General features: G+C 38.7%; 1 protein-coding gene across 4 annotated transcripts in view; it reads left to right on the top strand.

Moving 5' to 3' along the window:
• The window catches only part of CACNB2 (calcium voltage-gated channel auxiliary subunit beta 2), a 247,294-nt gene that overhangs the window by 117,949 nt on the left and 108,715 nt on the right, over positions 1 to 20,630 (top strand). Inside the window, exon 1 of one of the 4 annotated variants that reach the window (XM_083857667.1) lies at positions 19,739 to 19,941. The exons of the other annotated variants lie outside the window; for them this stretch is intronic. Coding sequence (XP_083713793.1) covers positions 19,909 to 19,941 — 33 coding nt within the window. The 5' untranslated portion in view covers positions 19,739 to 19,908. Of the gene's footprint in view, positions 1 to 19,738; positions 19,942 to 20,630 lie in introns of those variants that run through there. 4 annotated transcript variants of the gene reach the window in all.

Raw genomic sequence — 20,630 nt, 5'->3', positions numbered from 1 at the left:
TTTCCAAAGCACCAAAGTTAAAAAAAAAAAAAAACAACACACCAGAATACGTTGGAGGTGTATGTCATACAAAATTGCAGTATTTATTTAATTATTTTCATTGAGAATATGTATTAGCTGTTCCAAATTGCAGGTGTCTGTTAAACAAAAACTAATTTTTACACAGTGAAATTGTGTCTGCTGGAATTTTCATAGTTGAAATGAGGCCCAGATGTTGCAGTTATGTAAGGGCCTAATCTAAAGCCAACCAAAGAGAGCCTTGTGGGCTTCAGATCACGCCAATAAGAACATTTTCAGAAGAATTAACATTGAAGGAGATTGCAGCAAGCTAACATTGTCTCTTGCTATTATAAGTCTAAAATCAAAATATACGAATGGAGGGGTATGCCTTATTCACTGTGGATGGAGTTAAATTTGTGTTTTAGTGGAGGAAAATGTGACATGAATTATGTGTAACAAAAAAAACCCTTCATTTAAATGTTAAACCCAACTATATGTCTCTTAAAAGCCATCATTTTTTCTGTTTGCTTAAGCATTTTTGTGAGAATGGTTAATTATTAATATTTTTAATGTGAGGTGCTTTTGAAGTAGATCTCTGCTTTAAAACTGGTACAGCTTTACACTGCATAGCTATTGATATACATTGCAAAATAGAAATTAAACTCACAAAGGGATTTATGCCCTTATGTAAGGCTTTGCAGTGATGCAATTGCCTCATCACTACCAGTATCCTTTCCCCCACTTTTGTTTTCCTTTATCCATTTCATCTTAATGACCAGAAAAAATCTCCACAAAACAAACAAGTAGTTTCTGACGAAGTCAGGTATGTCACTGTCCTCCTGGAAGAGTCTGACAAGTGCTGGGATAGTAGAGGGGAAGGAAGCACCTGCTGGTGGTACCAGGAATGGGTAAGAGCAAGAGCTCTGCTCCTAGCAGTAGTGTGAAGTTATCTAAACCTTTACTTTAGCTGGTTTATGTGATGTTTGCATTTTATGTGCTACACTCAGATTCCTGTAAATTTCCTAACACATCCCTCAGTGCATTCTTAGAATCTCATCTAGTGCTGAAGCTCCTTCTCTGCAGAAACTAAAATCAAACTGTAGATACTCTGTGAATCCTGCTTGCCTAACCAACACTTAACTGTGGAGTGCTATTGTGCACTGGTCATACTTGGTAAATCTTGCAGTAAGAGTCATGAAAAAACAGGAGTTTATTTAGACTGCATGAACCCCTAATTTTCCACTAAACTTATTTTTGCAAAGCAGTGTGTACTTGGACTCGGGAAGATCAACAGCCATGAAGATGCAAAAGTCCATTCTCAGACGTAGCTGATGGTCTAAGGAGCAACAATTTGCAAGGCAGTTTCTTCAAGTTAGCTGCTCAAAAGTGAGGAAAATCAAGGTAATTCTTGGTAAGCCAGGCACTCTTATTGTGCTTTTCAGCTGTGAAACGCAGCTGTGCACATTTTTGTTCCAGGAGGTATCTAACCAAGTCAGATTACCCTTATTAAAAAACACTCACCAAACTCTTCCCTGTCTGTTATAACCAGTAACTCAGCTGGCTTGTGTACTCACTCATTTCAAACCTTAAAACCTATTTTACAATATTTAGAGGTTACAGAATTTTCTTCTTTATTCTGTGACATTTTTTTCATCTGCAGCCCTCTTCCACTTATAGAAAATAGTTGACTTTTCATTGGTCACAGAAAGAAAAACAAGAGATAGACTTTAAATCCAGTACTAAACAAACTTTTCCTTAGAGGCAGGGGACACTGTTTGTGTCCTTCACTCAAACTGGGCAGAGTGTACTGGGAAAGTGATCAGTGAGTGATCCTAAAGCTCAGCCCCCACAGAGCTGGGTGGTTTTTGTCTTTGACTAGAAGGATCACCCAGCTGCTGTCCCAGCATCTCACCCGGGACCTGCTCTCTCAGCCAGTGTGCACAACTGTGAGCAGGCTGCCCTCTGGTACAGGTCTGAGAGGGAAGGATGAACCTGAGAAACCTTCATGAACTTTGACATGTGCTGGGGAGCTGAGTGCTCTCCTGCTGCCAGGGCTTGGGTGAGTTTGTGTGTTTTCTGTGGACAAGCTGTTGGAACAATTTAAAACTCTGAGGCTTGTCTGTTTGTTTATGAGTTGTTGCTGTGTGAGCTTTGACTAATCATCTCCCTAATCAACAAAAATTTTTAGATGTCAAAATTCATATATGTCAACTTTACATATATGTCAACATATACAGTGTTCTGCTGGCTTCTTGTGATAAATAAATGAGGGATTTTAATACCTTGGTATCTTTTGCAAAGACTTTGGGTCTTTTAAAAGGGGAAAGAAAACTCTTCTGAAGCTGACTCTTGCCAGGTGAGAAGAGCTGATAACGTGTCACTTTAGGAATGGCAAAGGGATAAATATTCACCTTCACATAGGAAAAGGGAACAGCTTGGGTTGTAGTTAACTCAACCTGAGCTCTTTGTATGGGATGCTTGAATACCTCAAGGGCCAACTGAGGCAGCTCAGAAACATGAAGTTATGCTTTAAGAACTCGTGTAAGACTGATGAGATACTTGATGATTGAATAAAAGCAAATCTGATATCTGAAGTAACTGAAGAAAAACAAATGCATTATCTGCCTTTAAAGTGGGAAGGAAGGCAAAACTGAAAAAACCCTGTGTATATATATATATATATATATGTATTTGACTTAGAGATTCAGATTTATGAGTGGCCATGTTCATGCATATACTCATCAGCAAATGTCAGATAACATAATTCATAATGAGGCAGAATTACAATAAATTGCCTTAATTTGTTTGCCATATGCTAAGCATGCCCACATGTCCCCATATGGATCAGCTGATGCACAATAACTTGGTGACTAGAAAAATTATTCATATGTCTTAAGGTTTTACTAATTCTGAGTTACTGACTCTGTGATCACTCAACAACTCATTTTTGATCTGATTTGTCAACAGGAACTTTTATAGGCTGACATCCATCTTGCTTTGTTACACAAAAAGACAAACCAAAGCAGCTTAAACATATACAAGCAAGCTTCTATTAGTGTGTTACTGAGTATTCAGTTAATCAGTACTTCAGTTTTCTCATGTACTTAATGACATTTATAGTCCAAACATAGTAAAATTTTATAAAGTTGTGTTTAAAATTATTGAGACTTCTGATGAAGTCACTGTGCAAATATAGAGTACTAAGATTTAAAGTTAGGGCTACTTCTCCATTAGAACTATAAGGGACTAAAGAATGAATTAGAATAGTAATCTCTGAAATAACTGTGTTCCTGTTATCTTAGTAAAGATGTTATTTTTCTCTAAGGGATTGAATATCTTTTTTCTAAGGCATCTAATTTGTCAGGTGCATAGCAGATACTTTTTAACAAATCTGGCACTTCTTGGGTAATGATTCACCCTCGGGCAAAAAAGGGTGGAAGCCATCTAACACTTACTGCATACTGGTTCTGTTCTGTTTGCTGCTCAGAAGTTAATAATTAACTAAATAAATAAAATTCATAGGCATAATCAGAGGTGTTTCTCTTCTATGGCTGAAAGATTTAGGGAGCTTTAGAAACTATGATTGGTACAGGCAAATTTTTATATTGCTGTTTCTACATTTTAAATTATCTCATTACTGTATTTTCAACTTCAAAGTTCATTTGTTTCAATGTTATGATACCAAATTTTGCCATGATGACAGCGTGGTCTTGCAAGCTTAGTTTCAGTATTCTGTAAAATCTGCTGAAGGGCAGAAAATAAGCCTCTGGAATGAGAGCTGCTCTGTCCTAATTGCAATATTCCAGCTGGGTCTGTGATTGTATACTTCAGAGTAGTTCTGATTTGCCCCAAGGTATTTGTGTCCCACAGCATGTATTAAACTTTTTAAGGATAATAACTTTGCTAAAAAGCTTGCTCAGTTATTTTACTGTTAACCCCCAACATTATTAATACAGTATTGCATCAGAAATTGCTATACTTCTCACAGCCTTCTAAAATTGTATTTGCTGAAGTTTACTGTTTGCTTCCTTGGAAACCAGTAGTTGCTTCAACATTTTGAGTTTAATACCCATCCTAGAAGTGCCTTATGGAAGTCAAAATAAATTGTGCAAGAGGTTGTCAATGTTCTGTGTATTTTTCTTTGCTCAATCTATTTCAGGTAAATAGAAATGTCTATTTCATGAGAAATAAGGCCAGAGTTTCTACTTATTTAATTCTCTTTTGGCACAAAATGGGCCTAACATCAATACTGAATTCTGAAACAGTGGTAAAACGTTAAGAATCCTACATTCCCATAGTCCCCTTTAAAAACAAAAAAACAAAAACAAAAACAAAACAAAACAAAACAAAACAAAAAAAAAAAAAAAAAAAAAACCAACCAAAAAAACCCAAAAAAACCCCCCCCCCCAAAAAAAAAACCAAAAAAAAAAAACCAAAAAAAAAAAACAACAACAAAAAAAACCCAAAACAAAACAAAACAAAAAAAACCACCATAAAAACTGCTGCAAACAACCACCTGATCAGGTATTAACCAAAAGCCACTTCTTGTTTCAATGAGAGAGAATTTTTAACAATATGGTATGCAGATAATATAAATAAGAAATTACATTTTAAGAGGATAACTTTATATTGATGAATCTTGGTACACCTTAAAAGTGTCTGTGTGAAAAAATGTGTAGGAACCAGTTAATAAAAATGGAAGCCAGTCTGAAGTCTTTGTTTAAAAGAAAAAAAAAACCAAAAAACTGGTTTGATACCTATTGTGAGATATGTACGTAGGGTGTGCCCTTCCCTCTCCAAGTACCACTGACTTCACAGAGTCTACACACAAAGTCTGTATTAAGAGTTTAGCCTTTGAAAATAGACAGTGTTTTCAGCTCTCATGGACCAGAGGCTGGATTTGTGGGGCTCTGCTTGCCCCGTGTGCCTGTTGAAGACCAGTCTTGAGGCACAGGCAGAGGAGAAGATTGCCCAGCTCACTGAGCAGCTGGAGCCAAAACAATATTTGTGCTTGATGCTCCCCTGACGAATCGCTGCCTTGATGTTCATTATCTCAGCGGAAGAAGGGGGAAAGTGGCTTCTCTGGAGCTCCTTTTCTGTTTGTACCATTCCTTGCCTGTTGCTGCCTTGCTCCTTTCTCCTATTTATTACACCTGCAGAAGCTTCAGACCAATACAAACATGTATCTTTTGTCCTTAATTACTTCTAACCTATGCTCTTATTTTAAGCCAGTTGACCTTAATCTTGCAAATTCTTAAACTCATTAGGGCCAATAATATTATGCATGTAAATTTTCCTGATGATTTCAGTCGACTGCCTAATATTTAGAAGTATTGCCATGATGAAATGTCTAGTGAGAGTTTTTTAGGATGATAGTTTATATAAAAATCATGACTAAGGTTCATTTATAGGTATCTTCTACCATAATAGGTCTTCTACCTTAGATGAAGTCAAGCAGAATTTTTCTTTTACATGGAAAATTTCCAACTTAAATTGCTATTTACAGCTTGAAATTCCATCATAATATTTCTGTGGGTGGGGGAGAACCAAAAAAAAAACAAAACCAAACAACAAAAAACCAACTGTATCCACGAGCATCAATAAATTGATTATGCAGTGTTAATGCTCAGATAGATGCCTTTTCTGTTTCTGCACAGCAGTTGTATGTTACCAGGGGGCCATGCATGTTGCAAGCCCTACATCTGAGATGAATAAAGTGTGATGTTAGTCCAGCAGGTGTGCAGGCTTTGTCCTTGCAGCGGCTGGCATCGCCATGAGCACGGAGCCCTCCCACTCCTCCTTGGTAATTGATGGTGACAGGCTCTCTGCTGAGCTGTCCCTAACGTAGGGACTGAATCAGATCAACAGCTGACAGAAGCGGCCAGCAAACAGTCTTTGTATAGACAAAAGCTGTGCCCTTTAAACCAGGCCTTACAAGTACGGGTATTTGCAATAATGGCCAATGTGGGATGATTGGCTGAAGTTTTTTGCTGGTGGACTGCTTTGCGTCAAAGGTTTTGCTCCTGTAAGAAGTGTTGCTGCTGCTGGAAGGGCTGGCCTCCTTGGAGTGAGGCTGACATGCTTGACAGACGCCTGATGTCTCCTCAAACTAAGCACATTGCTCCTGGGGTAAGCATATGTACTAGGAGTGCAGGCCAGATGCTCGGGAGCTCTTTAATTTTACAATGCGATGTAAGGGCTGGCTTGCAAGTTAACTTAATTACAGTTAAACTGTTTCACTTTGTTCTCCTTTAGCCAAGCTGAAATGTTGTTGAGAAATGTGCCAGCCTTTTTGTGGAAGTCTAAACCGTCCTTCTGAGCTTCCTTTTTTGAAAAATACTAACTTGACTTACAGTTTGGAAAAACTGTAAAAAAATGAGGTGGGGGGGGGGGAAGCACTTGCAGGTGGTTGCTGCTGAAGGCTTCTGTCTATGACCCTATTAAAATCGTTAAAGGTGGCTTGCTGTTTGTTCTGTGATTTTGGGGATTGTGCTAAATTGTTTTGTTCTCAATATGAAAGCAATGGGACTCTCTGCTGGCAGTAGCCTGAAGTACATTCTCTCTACAGACATAAGCATTATTCTCTCTATTATTTTTGTTTGGATTAGGCAGTAATATGTTCATGAGTCTTAGTGTGGCAGCATTTGACCCGGTATGTGTATCCTTGGGCCAGGGAGTTTTAGTAGCAGACATCCCACTTCAGCTGTACTGTGAAATACAATTTAAATAGATGACGAATATTATTTTTAAAGTTCTAATGGATATGCTTTTTCTTTTTACACTGTATAAAATAATGGATGGGGATTAAAATAAAGTTAACATAAACATAGATTTAAGGTGAATGTTTGGCTATAAGGTTGCGTCTTTCTGTAACATAAGATATTTGAATAGAATTGCAGTAAAAGAACAGTATTAAGCATGACAGTAGCTTTTCAGAGTTGTTCTGAGAGAAGTCAGACACATTGTCTTGTGTAACATCTGCTCCACAGTATTTTTCTCGAATGAAATCAGATTTGGATCATTGCTATTCCCAGGTTATTTAGGGATCTCCACATAGGCAACTGATTAGTTATTGCTAATATCCATTCTGTTCTCCTCTTATGGACAGCTTTTCTTTAAAACTTCTTTTTACTCCAATTAGACTATGCTCTTGTTTTTGTGGAGGAAGTAACGTAACAGTGAATTTTACAAGGAAGTGTGCCATGAAGCAGGAAAGGCTACAACTACTATACAAAATTCCACTGGAATTATTTTTGACATGTATGTTCAGAATAGTAGAAATCTGCTACTAATAGAATCACAGAACGATTTAGCTTGGAAAAGACCCTTATAATCATCGAGTTCAACCATAGCTATAGCTGCCTTTAGTCTTTTCTTATCTAATTAATATAGTAAAACGCTTAAGTCTTTGTGTTCTAATTCATATACAAGCAATTATTAAGAGTTCTGATAAACAATATGTGTTGGGATTTTCTGACAACCCCGATGCAGTTATGGGGGAGAGAAATCAGAACAGAGATTTTTTTGGTGTGAAAAAATTGATGTAAAATAAAAAAAAATAAAAATGGAAAATACTGTTTTCTTCAAGAAAATCAATCTGACGTTGAAACTTAGCACAACTGATGTACATGTTTCCATGGAGCATTTTCATTTTTCTGTCTACTTGTTGTCAAATAATGTCATCAAGGAGAAGCTGTGTTCATCTGGTCTGTAGAGTAAAAGGAAGCTTTTCCCTCATATCACATCATGAAGAAGTCCAAATTCTATTTAGCATGATTATAGAGGTCTTGTTAGACAGAGGAAGAAGTTATTGTTTGGCAGGGTAAGGGAATCACAGGGAGTGGTGTGGATGTACAGTCCTTGTAAACTGAGGAGCAGCAAAAGAGCAGGAGAAGTTAAGTGAAACACAGATGGAAAGGAGTAAAGGGATTCAGCCATGTACATGGATCCCTCAGAATTTGGTCAACCATTCTTTCAAAGTGATAGTTGATGACTATTCTCTTCCTGTTTCCTCAGTTTTTATTCAAGTCTCCAGTTATGTTGAGAGGGCAAGGCTATTTTGCTTTGCTAATGTGAATTTTGGCTGTAGTTGCTTCCTGTTCAGAAGCATTTTACAGGAAGCTGTGCTTGCAAATTAGCATTTTTTTTAGCAGTACTAGTTCTCAGACATTATCCAATAGAAAAAACAAATTGTTGAAATATCTAGGAGGAAAGTAATTGAGGAGGTTAAAGAAGAGATACAGCTTGAGAACTTTCATATTGTTGGCATGAATAATGAAATAATTTTATTATTGATGATAGTTTTTGGCATTGGTTGCATCAAAAGTAAATTCAAATTTTATAATTGACCAGAAATTCAGTCAACTACTTTATGGGTACATTTTTCTAAATTTCCAGATATGTCCCTTGGAACATGTTGACCCCTGATGTGTTCAAGTTAATTAAAATGTTAAAATAGTAAGATGAAATAAACAATTACTTACTGCATAACCACTGACATGTTTTCACCACCAACAATCATTGTAACACAGAAATTCTGAAGTACGGAAACTTCAGTAACTGTCAGAAAGCATAAGGATATTTTGTCCTTACCTCACTCTCTATGCAGAGAAGTGGCACCCTGCCTTTTTCCAATTTCCACAAATTTACCTGAATTTATATTTTTAGCATCAGTGAAATGTATATTTGCTGCTAATATTTTTTATTCAGTTTTCAAATTGCAGTGAACAAGCCTAGGAATTCATAAACTTGAAAGGGCAAATTTTGCTATTTGGTTCCCAGGATCCCTGGTGTGAAGCGGCCACAAAAAAAAAAAAAAAAAAAAAAAAAAAAAAAAAAAAAAAAAAAAAGAGGTGTTAAAGAACAGGATGTGAATTGCTTTGAAACTTCAGTTGCATTCAGATATCCATTTTATAGGCTATTAAACCACTGGATGTTTTATTTTTACTTTTTTAACAAAATATTTATTTATTTTGTTGCTCTGGGCCAAAATACAGAAGATGTCAGAATTTTGAAAATAGGCTAAGTACAAATGAATATATAAATGTTTGCAATATTTTAATCATTGATCCCTAAAGTCTCTTGTTATAAGTGCACCATTTATTTACAAATTTTTTTTGTGCCACTGGTACTGCATGTACATGACACAAAAGCCTGTGGTTTATACTGTACTAGTAACTGCTTAGTAAGTGCAACCCATGCTCTGAGACAATGATGATTTGAAAATTTTCTACAGATTAAATGTCAGAAATTTACATTGCTGCTCATGGCATCAGCTTATATTTAAACAAGCTGCTGAGTATTAAAGCGTACGGACAGTCTTTGTATAACAGCTCTGATTTCTTAGGTTTATTTCCTAAGACAAGATTTATGCAATCCCACTTTCCATCTGTTAGTTGTGCTTCTCAGGAACTTCAGTGGCCGATTTAAACCAGCCTTGCAGAGGTCTCAGAAGCACTGAGTGATTATAGCAGGAGTTCTTGGGGGCTGGAGGAGCTGCTAAAGCCATTTCCTCTGTGTGCCAGCGTGGGAGATGTACAGAACTCTCTGGCCTCTTCTGGCATCTGGAAGACAGTATCCATCCAGCTGAGAAGCACAACTTTAACTTTGCAACAGAGCAAACAAATCATCACTCCTGTTCAGCTCATGGAAAGGGAAGAGAAGTTCAGGGAGGGGAGGGGAGGGGAGCTGAGGGTACAGAGCATGTGGTGTGTAGGGAAAATGAGAGAGAGCTGAAAGTATTGTGGAGGTGTGTGTGGGAACCCAAGCTTCATTACTTCTGCTGTCACTAAACAACTTTTTTTCTTCAGCTCATTAACGATACATTGCATTTTGCAGTATTTTACTGGGTATAAACATCTATTTTTTTTCTGAGTGCTCTGAAGCTGATGAAAGGATGCTTTCAGGTTGATGATTTATAATATGAATCACTTAAAAATTACTAGCTGGCTAGTTAATGGTAATGGTAGAATATTATTACTATCAGAAGAAAATATAATATTAAAGGACTGTTAGATATAAAAGCTAAATTTCACTTTGAGTATGCTCGTGCAGATCAAAGGATGCCTGTAGAAAAACTGGCTTACAGACACAGTAATTTTTTTGGTGCCTTCTCAGTTTGACAAAGTCCTTAGTCAAGTATGTATTATCATTTCTGTGCAATTCCCACTGTCTTAAGCGCACATTTCAGCAGCTCACTTCAGCAGGAGAGAGTTTCCTTGAAAATATCTGTGACCAAAACATGCTTGGGCTTTACAATTTTCTCTCTAATGAAAAGCCTTACAATTGAGTGTGGACTAAAGCACCTTTGAAGGTCCTTTCCCACACAAAATATTCCATGATGCTATGAATTTGCCTATTTGTTTAAGCAACATTAAGTGACTGATATTTATTTGAAAGGTTCTGGTTGGTTTTCTTCGTGTTACATTTGAATATACTTTATTGTTCTTGTAAAGTGATGAAGTCTTATCTATGAGCTAACAATGAAACAAGTATTTTCAAAGTATAGTATTATTTGAAAGAGTCATCTCTTCAATATTTGCTCTCAAGAAACTTTCAATACATAGAGGAAGGCATTGGAAAAAGTAATTTTTTAAGTTCTAAAATATTGCTTTTCATCAATATTTCCAGTTTGTCTTGGAAACAGGGTCATGTTGGCGTGTGAGAAACAGGTTAATGCTTGATTACATAATGGTTTGAATAGTTGATGCTATAATGGAATGCTGGAAAAGCCCTTTCAAACTAAGCACATTGGTAACTTCCTGCAAAATTCAGAATGAATCAGTGAGTTCCTAGGACATCATGATAATTTCTGGCTGAATGTTTTCTGTCACAAAAATGTGAGCAGGTTCTATCACTTTGATGTCACATGGATCTCCCAGCTTCACTAGAACTTGTAGAGACATAAACAAAGCAACCAGCCTTGTAACGACAGAAGTATTTTATTTTAGGAGAAGTTCAAGGTGTCAGAACTGAACTACTTGAGAGAATAATTTCCTTCTTAAATTTTAAAAGCCGCTTTCTGCATTGATGCTGGTTCGGTGTAAATCCATTATTCTCTTCATGTCATGGACAACAATATACAATTTAGGTTCAGTTTTATGAATTTATGACAGAAGAAATTATTGCATCTTGGAATTCAAAATACTGTCTTTTTATAGGTTGCTTCCATATAAAGATCAACATTTATGGATTTGATGAGAATTCTTATATTATTACTTTTTCCCACATGTTAAATCAAATGTCTAGCAATTTTTTTGTACTTAGGAGGAGTTTCTCAGTGACTTCAGAAATCCTTATCCAACGCACCTTAGTATCATAGATTTGAACCTATAAAAGGTAGTGGAGGATGACTTCTGAAACACAGGAACAGGTTCACCTTTAAAACTCTAGTCAGGATGTAGAACATGGCTGAATGCCTTTCTCGGAGTATGAAAGTCCTACAGTTTTGGACAGAGAAGAGCCCCACACAGAAATGCTGTTTGAGATATGCTCTTTGCTTGGATGCATGGATCAGTGCTGTCAGCATGGGGGAACCAGACTGTTCAGAGCATTCTTTTTATGAACACTGATCAGGGATTGTGGCAAGTGGAGGGGAAAAAATGTGCAATACAGAAAGATGCAATTGAAAAATCACATTTTTTTACATTTTAAAGTTATATCTATATTATAACTGAGGAAAAAAAGTCATTTCAATGTAGAAGAGGAAAGAACTTTGCACCTTCTTACTCTCTCCAATTATTCACCTATTTACTGTCTGCTAACAAGATCCTGTTAATTTGAGTGGACAAGGAAGATTGACTGAAAGTACCTTACCTTCATGATGCATCTCATCAGGGCAGTCCTGAACATGTTGTTGTAACACATTGCATTAATTCCCTGTAAGGAGAAACTTACTGCACTTATTTGATCCCTTGCATTGCAAACTGCTGTCTCTGCTTAGCTGACATGCTGATTCCTCTGGCCATGTTTTCTCTGCAACACACTGCGAGTTCCTGTCCAGGGTTACACATCTGGCTTTCTGCTTGTTAAACTGAAGTACATTTCTGCTGTGCCAGGGTGACACCCAGTCTCATAGGTGAGAGAGCCATTACAGCAGCACATATGCTGCCTAAATTTGACTTAATTCCTATTTTGAGCTCTGAAGTGGGTCCCAAGAGATAAATAGTCCTTTCTGCAGAGACAAGTTTTCCAGCTTTCACATTTCACCAGAACTCGTTTCACTGGAGCTTGTTAAATTGCACAAGCTAGTCCATCAAAAATTAAATATAATTAAACCATATTTTAGGATTGCAAAACTGTGACCATCAGAAATATTAGAGGTTTCAAAAACAGTAAAAATGAGAAATGGGAAATGAGATTTCAAGAAGTGATGAGGCCAAGAAACCACAACGTTTGGTGATAATCAATAATTTAAATTGATGGGATTGTGAAGTGATGGCTTGTGCCAAAAATGCATAAGCAAAGGCAGAGTGAGACAAAATGACTCCTGTGGTCTGCTGTTGTGGCTGTCCTGGTTAGATGCATTTTATTTTCTTTATATTTTAAAAATATTTTTTTTTATTTTATTTTTGTTTTAAATGAGAACAGAATTTGGAGGTATCAAGAGCACAAATTTTACAAGTGCTTCTATAAATGTGATTTTGAGAGATGGCTGGACATTTTAAAAGCCAAAATCATTTTAAAGGCATAGGGGCTCAGATATCTCCTCCATGAACTATCAGTTACTAAGTTAATGTCCTGAGTATGGAATTGCACAGCAATTGTCCCAGAGGACAACCTGTAAGTGAATCACAGTTTTCAGGATGGGGATGTGGCCAGAGGGTAATATTCCAACTAGTCTGGGATAGCTCCTGTGCACAGCTACAAACCAAAGTTATTCCTGAGTCTCCAGCTCTGGACAATCATGGCACCTGGCCATGATGGAGCTGCCCATGGCAACTTGAAATATTTCAGTGCCCCCAGAAGCAGCCAAGAGCTGAGTGTGAGAGGTGAAAGCCTTTCACTGACATTAAAAACCCCATTTATTTAATGTTGCATTCATGTACGGGTAACACTATGGAATTAAAATAGTAACCTTTAAGTGGAAAGTTGTATTTTTTAAGGAAAAAATAGCCAGCACAAGCTGTTTCTACAGTGTTGTGTAAGTTTTATATATTCTACTTCAAGATATTAAGTGTTCTCTGTGAAGGTTGTTTCTTTTATTGATATTCTTGTGCTCAAAAGTATATTAATCAAAAGTAAATTAATCCCTTTTTGCAATTAATACATATAGCAAAGTGAACATTACCTCCTTTTTAGTACTCAGGGTATTAGTTTTTTAAATATCCAAGCACTTCCAAGCACTTAAAGCTGTGGCAGAATTTACTGCTGTTTCAGAAGTATTTAGCAGCACATTCAGCTGCAGGTGACTTCTGTGACCGTCCTAGACCAGCAACAACATGTTGAGCACTTGAATTGTTCTTTGTCTCTCCCTGTCCTCTGTGTTTCACTGCAGCAAGGCTTTAAGAAGACAATGTTCCACATGACTCTACATCACATGTAAAAAATAAAAATAAAATATCTTGCCCACACATGGGAACAATCACCTATGGGCAGATTTTCCAACTTCACAGCATTTATAGCACCTCTCCAATATCTCCGTGATGTAGAGGATTCGTAACACAACAGAGATCTGTATTATGTATCTGTAATACAAATGTTTTCAAACATGCTGTGTTCCTGACACTCATTGGGAGTTGGATCAAATGTTTTAACATCTGACTGCAGGGGGAACAGCAGCTTGTTATTTCTGTGACACTCTGAGAACATACTCACGTTATCTCTCAGTGCAGCAGGAGATAGCTTGTGCCCCTAATGTATGTTTGCAAGTTGAGAAGTTAAGTCTGCTGTTATCACTGCTGTAGCCCGAAATAGAAAAGTGCAGGCAGATTGGATTGTGTTAGAGAATGGTAACCATAATAACCAATAACAATCTAGAAATGATAAGCAGCTTTAATGTTTAAAAATAAAATTTATATAGCATTCCAGTACTTCCATGGGCATACTTTGAGATTTTATTATTCATTCATTTGAAGCTTGGTTTTGAGATTTAAGATGTGACATTAATCTTAAGGAAGTGTTTCATTATTGCATCTTGAATCAGTTGACACTGGTTTATTATATACAAAAATTAAATCTCACAGAATAAAATTTTACTGAACAACCTTCTTTCATATGTACACCATCTGTAAGGGAGAATTATAAGCATCCTACATGATGCATGGAATTTTATGGAAGGAGATGGATTTTTATTCTGTGGTTGGATGTAAAATGGATAAATTCAGAGAAGAAATACAAAGTCATCTGGAAATGAATGCAGTGTAACTTGAATTTGCACCATATAATTTGGAATCTGCACCATGTTCAGGGATGCTGCCCATCACTTCTGCTGATATGAAAATTAAACAAAAAACCCCCAAACAAACCTCTTTTAACTTGCCCCAAACCATACTATTTCTTTTGAGGGATGATTTTAAAAGGAAGGAATGTATCATTCAAGAGAAGGAAGTGGTCCAAATTGTGTTCTGGCCCTACCATCCTTCTCCTTGCCTACCCCCAACACACAAATAGAGGTGCTTAGCAGGAGTCTGGGAAACTCCAACTGAATTACTTAAGGTGCCATGAAAGTGTCTGAGCAACTGGTGCTATGAGCAAGCTTTTAACTCTTCTGGGTTAACATGCTGTCAGCCTTCCTTTCTGAGAAAGTCCTACCATTTTCATAAAACACTTGGATGTTTCTTAGAATGTGGAGTCTTATTTCAGTTGTTCTTAATTGCTGAGACCCTGCAGTCACCATCACACAGCATTCAGAGCGTTGCAGTGGCAATGAGATAGACTGGAAAAGACCTATTCTTCTAAATTTGCTGATGCCCAGAGGAACAAGGCAGTCTGGGCTTCAGATCCATGCTGTAGCTCTTTCAGGGCAGTAACACTCCTGAAAATTTATGTTGCTTGAAGTGTGTTGCTCACAGAGTGACCCCTATGGGAGAAAATCAATGGGAGAGCTAAAATTCATAGGAAAAACTAAAAAATTAGTTGCTAATCATAATTTTCACATATAAATAATCTTGTTAAGAAATTACTCAGTGCTGGTGTGGGATGGGATAGAATGGGATAGTTTGGATGCAGGGTAATTAGAGTGAAATAGCTCTTGCTCTTTCATATCTGAGAGGGAACAGCTTATTCAGAGTTTTTTTGCCAAAAGTTCCTTTACCATGAAGCATTCACATTTACAAGAGACAATTCTTGTTGCTAGCTTTGTAAAGGAGTTACAAGCTGTTGACATTCTTCACCAGGATTTGAATTTGAATCTGAATTAGGTAAGAGAGAATCAATTGCTTTCTATTAGAGTTCCCAAAGAAAAAGATGTTACTGTTGGATACAAGCTGAAAGATTCTTGTTTATCAAGAAAGGTCTGTTTAGTCTATTAACCTTGACAACCATGTCAGCATTTTTTTCTGTTTGTTTTCCCAAAGGCACTGTGTTGAAGTACTATGATATACAAAGCTATTTATAGTGTAGACAGTTCATAGCTATGCTTAAAAGACATGGGTCAGGGTTTAAATACCAGAGTTAAATGCTATTCTCTTTGACAATCTGAAAAGTCATTATCCTTAATCCTTGTAAATTAAAATGGAGAGATGGAATCCCTAAAATATGGATGTGAATCAGATAATTTTAAATTAATTTTTTACAGTTTCACAGAGTGGTTGAAGTAAAAACAAACTTCTTGAGCTATTCCAGCTACCTGCTCAGAGCAAGGCCACCTAGAGCTGGTAATCCAAGACCATGTTCAGATGGCTTTTGACTGTCTAAAGGGATTGAGACTTCACAGCCTCCCTGGGCAATCTGCGCCAGTGCTCTCTCACTCTCACAGTAAAATAAAAAATTCCAACAAAACAAACCCTATAATGCAAAAAAATATTCACTGTGTTCAAATATATTTTCCTATATTTCAATCAGTACTCATTGCTTTTTGCCTTTTCTTTAAGAGTCACTGAGAAGAGTCTGACTCTGTCTTCTTTACTCCCCTTCCACTAGATACTATACACCTTAACAGATTTTTATGAAAGGAACAAAATTTAGGGAAGCAATCAGGGAAAACAAAGTCCACACATATTGACACACCTGTGTTTGTACCGTTTGCCTCTGTTAACACATGATTAATATTACTATTGCTGTCTTGGCTTCCACAGATGAGTAAGAGCTACTTTAAGCATGCTTGTATACACTGATTTACTTAATCCTTGTGATTTACTTCATCATTTCAGACTGTTGTGACAGTAGCAGTATTTTGTTTTTTTTTAGTCTGAAAGAAAATTAAAATGCTGGTTCTTAAGGCCCAGTCTTCATCAAGTCACATTGGTGTAGCTCTCTGTCACACGTCCGTAAGAACATGTCCTGCTGGAAAGTGACACCTTGGGAGAGGATCAGTTCCACCGTTAGCTTTGTTTCTACCTACCATATTTTTAGACCTATTTCTGTGCCTTTGACATTTTCTGCCTTAATCCCAGTTCCATTCTATCCCAAAAATAGAATAGCAACTTTGTCTCTTGCTGCAGTCTCCAACTTACAGGATTTCCAATGGCCCATATTTGCTTGATTAGTCAGTTCTGCCCAGGCATCCCATCTCAGCATTTTTGTCCTGGTCAACACCATTCCACTCCTTATTGGTTACCTCTTAGCTTTAGGCTAGTCAGGTAGCCAGCTGTCTCTATGAAGGCCTTTTCAAATCCTATTGTGCTCCCTGCCTGCCATGAACGTTTTTCTTGCATAACCTTAATTCCTGTCTACTAGCCTGGCTTCTAGACTCACCTCTCTGTGGGTCACATTGCTTCCATCCATCCTTGTTCTGCACTCTGGTTTTCTGCTTTTACCATCCCACCACCTCTCCAGCCCCATTGTTCACAGATTCCTTTTTCCAACCTCTCTCTCCCTCTCCACAGCCCCCTCGCAGTCCTCCATCTCCACTTCTCTGCTCACTCTTTGTGTGTGGACCATGGCATTGTGTCTGCAAGTGTCAGCACTGGTGAGACTCTGCCCACCCTCGTCTGGCCAATCCCTTGCCACACTAAGCTACTGGGGAAATGATGTGCAGCAAAACCCCTGTGCTGTCACTTAGCTGGGGGAGGAGCACAGGTCATCCAGCACTGCTGAGTTTAAACACCCTCAACAGGGGTGGCATTTTTGCAGACTTTTAATTCTTGAACCATAAAAGCTATATGTAAATTTGCTTTGTGGAGCCCTGAGACAGACTTTGGTACCTGTCATGATGTTTCAATTCAAGAGAGCAATGAGCAATTCAGCTTATTTACTGTCCAAGCTGCCAGACTCTGGCTGCTTGTGCTGTCTGTAGTGAGAATTACTTGTGACATGAAAGTCACTTATGGTGACAGCCTGAATAATGCCCTAAGTCTCTGTTGAGTATATGTGAACTGCAATCCTCCCTGATTTCATATTCATTCCAAAAGTACAGGAGGTGATGAAATTATTTTTTAAAAAATCGTAATTTTTATTACATAGAAAGCAATATGTTTTCCTTATTTTTGATGTTAAGGGTACTCGTAACATTCCTGTTGGTTTGAGGTTGGGGTTTTTTTTTTTTTTTTTTTTTTTTTTTGTTTTGTTTTGTTTTGTTTTGTTTTGTTTTGTTTTTTGTTTTTTGTTTCCAAATTGGTTGTGAGAGCCATATCCAAGAGGGAGCAATCAAGCTATGGCACCCAAATTTCAATTGCTTACAAGGGCTGTATCAGACAAGCAAAGTAATGTGTGATGACACTGGCTTTGCCAGTATTGACAGGTGTGGTTTCACACTAAAAACACTGTGCTTAGGCAATTACATTAAAGCTAATAAGTGTGTGACCACACTCATTCAGCATCAATAGGAGCAACCAAGTTGGACAAGTGGTTATTACATTCCAGCAGAGGTGTCTGATGCCTGTTAGCCTCCATGCAGGAATGGCTCATGGTTTATTTATGCTATGAGAATGCACTAATATGATATTATTTGTTTGAAGCGTAATTTGCAACTGATATAATGCAAAGTGACCAGTTCAGCTGACAGATTAAACTAATGCTATTTTGTAAACATATGGTTGGAAATAAAATTAATGTCTTCTGATTTCTAATTTGCCCTTTTCCAACCATTTTCTTGGGTTTAACTCTGCTTGTGGATACATACAAGAACGTAAAAAACCCAGACTCATGAGTCATATCACATATAGTCAACAGAGGACTAAAGGTCTATTTTGACAGAGAAAACAGATTGAGAGAAGAATATCCTACTAACTCACGCAAAGAAACTGAGTTAGTCAAGACAAGATCTATTTAAAATAAGCAGGGGATGATGCAGGGGAAGGAACAGGAAAGATATTTACAATGTATTCAAACTACTTCATTTGCTGCTTTTGTTAGGAAAGAGGTTCTTTTTCTTCTGTGGAAGAGAAGGAAATTGAGTAGCACAAATGGTTCTCAATGCTATATCTTGTCATGAGATGCTGTGTATATTGTATTAACTTGATTATAGATATAAATGGACAAGCATGCACCCACACATTTCCTCCTTAGGACATTATGTATTCTGTATTTCTTTCTTAGTGTTTATGTATAGTTCTGGTTAAAAGATATAGTGCCAGCAGCATTATCAATTGTAAGGAATTGAGAGGACTGGGCTGAGAACAGATTGGTTTCATAGTGCTGTTGGAAAGCAGTTTTGGTCGGGGTTGTGTTACTGGATGCCGACTGGTGGCCTCTTCCTCATTTATAAAGAGCAGCCTTTCCCAGAGGGCAATATTTCTGCGTGCCCGGTTTACTTTGTGATATATTCCTAAACCATCTTTAATGGGATTTAATTTTAAGCCCCGTTTTAATATTAGTTTGGGGATGCAGTTGGTGAATTAGCCTCTGAAGTGTTTTAGTTGTGTTTTATCCTGCTTTTTGGCTTCTTTTACTCTTTCTTGCCTGCTCTGCCTGGACTAGAAGTTGGCCAGGAGCGCTCCGGGTGCTCGGATTGTTCTGTCCCGGGGCGGTGTCGCGTGTCGGATCCGCTTCCCGTGCCCGGCGAGCGGCGGTGTCACTTTCCATTTACCTGGGCGCCGTTGTGCTACAGAGATAAAGTTACACCGTGTTTACAGGGCACTCCGGGACTAATCAGTGCGAGACAGCAAGGAAGCGAGCGAAACGTGCAAGAGGGAAACTATTCTGGGCTGTTTGTTTGTTTTTCAGAGATTTTTCTTTTTTAAGACATAGTGAGATAGCTGCACGGGTTCCTGCAGCACGGTCAGAGCAGGAAGGCTCCGTGTGAACCGAGCTCCCCGCGGCTCGGCCGCCGCTCCCGGGCTCGCCGCTCCCAGCCCGCGCTTTCCCCGCGCACGATTCGGGCGTGTCGCGCCAGACGGGGCCGGGCCGGAACGCGGCGCTGCCGCCCCCCGCTGCCCGCGCCGCCCGGTCCCGCTGCCCGTCCCGTCCCGCTCCGCTTCCCGCCCCGCCCCGTCCCGTCGTGTCCCGTCCTGTCCCGTCCCGCTGCCCGCGCCGCCCCGTCCCGTCCCATCCTGTCCCTCAGCCCGCCCCGCTCCGCCCGGCCCCGGCCGCGGCTCCCGCCCCGTCCCTCAGCCCGCCCCGCCCTCAGGGCTCGTTGGGGCGCGGGGCTGCCGCTGCCGCCCGCCGAGTTTCGCAGTTTTCCATCCCGCCGGTCCCGCGGCCCTCGCAGCAGACTCGGAGTTGATGCCCGGGCGCCCCGGTGGCTCAGGAGCAGCCCAGGTGTGGGAAAGCCCGCCCGGCTGGGACACGGGGCCGAGGATGCGCTGGAAGATCTGACTTTGGGCGACCGGGCGCTCTGGGCAACTGGTGTCAGACTGCCGGGCAGTAACTATGTTCCTGTTTGGCAGTGAGGAGTACGAAGTGGTAAGATGTAAACTAGTGATTTTTATTTTTCCTCGGTTGTTATTTACCTTTAATGTTCCAATCTCAGAGTTTATTGGGCAGCTTTGAATTTCTGTCAGTACCGTTTTTACTGTGTTTGAATTTAGTATTCACCAATTCGACTGCTTCTTAAATATGACATTTTTCTTCAAGTTCTTCAAGTAGTGAGGTTCTAGCTAGATAACATTGAATTTATTTTCCTTGTCTTGTTTATTGCATTGTGGTGATATTGCAAGTATTTAACTGATGAGTATTATGAGGATATTTGCACTCTGAGTTAAGCCGAACCCGTGCCTCCAAATAATTCAGAATTTGTCTCGTACTTTGTAATGTAAATAGACTACAAGGAGCTTACGGAACTGGCCTTAATAGTATGTTTGTGGGGATGTTGCCAAACCATTCCTTTTGTACAGTTCAAAGCGTGTCATTGTAATGTACTGCAATGTCCATCAGAGAGTTAGCTTACAAAATCCCAAACACACCCACGCTGAGATATGACACTCTTTACTTAAGTATGTGTGTAAAAGCGTATTTGAAATAAGTTGATGATGTCAGAGAAGACCAGAAGTAAACCACTAACAGCTCCACACTTTGGCATGACATTGTTAGCTGACGTAAAAGTTTGTAGTTTTGCAGCCTGTGGTTCAAGTGCTACACTGTAAGCAAAATGG

Source organism: Zosterops lateralis (genome assembly GCF_965231275.1).
Source record: "Zosterops lateralis genome assembly, chromosome: 1".
Taxonomy (NCBI): Eukaryota; Metazoa; Chordata; class Aves; order Passeriformes; family Zosteropidae; genus Zosterops; species Zosterops lateralis.
The sequence above is the reverse complement of the archived record's forward strand: the minus strand, read 5'-3'. Positions and strand labels throughout refer to the sequence as shown.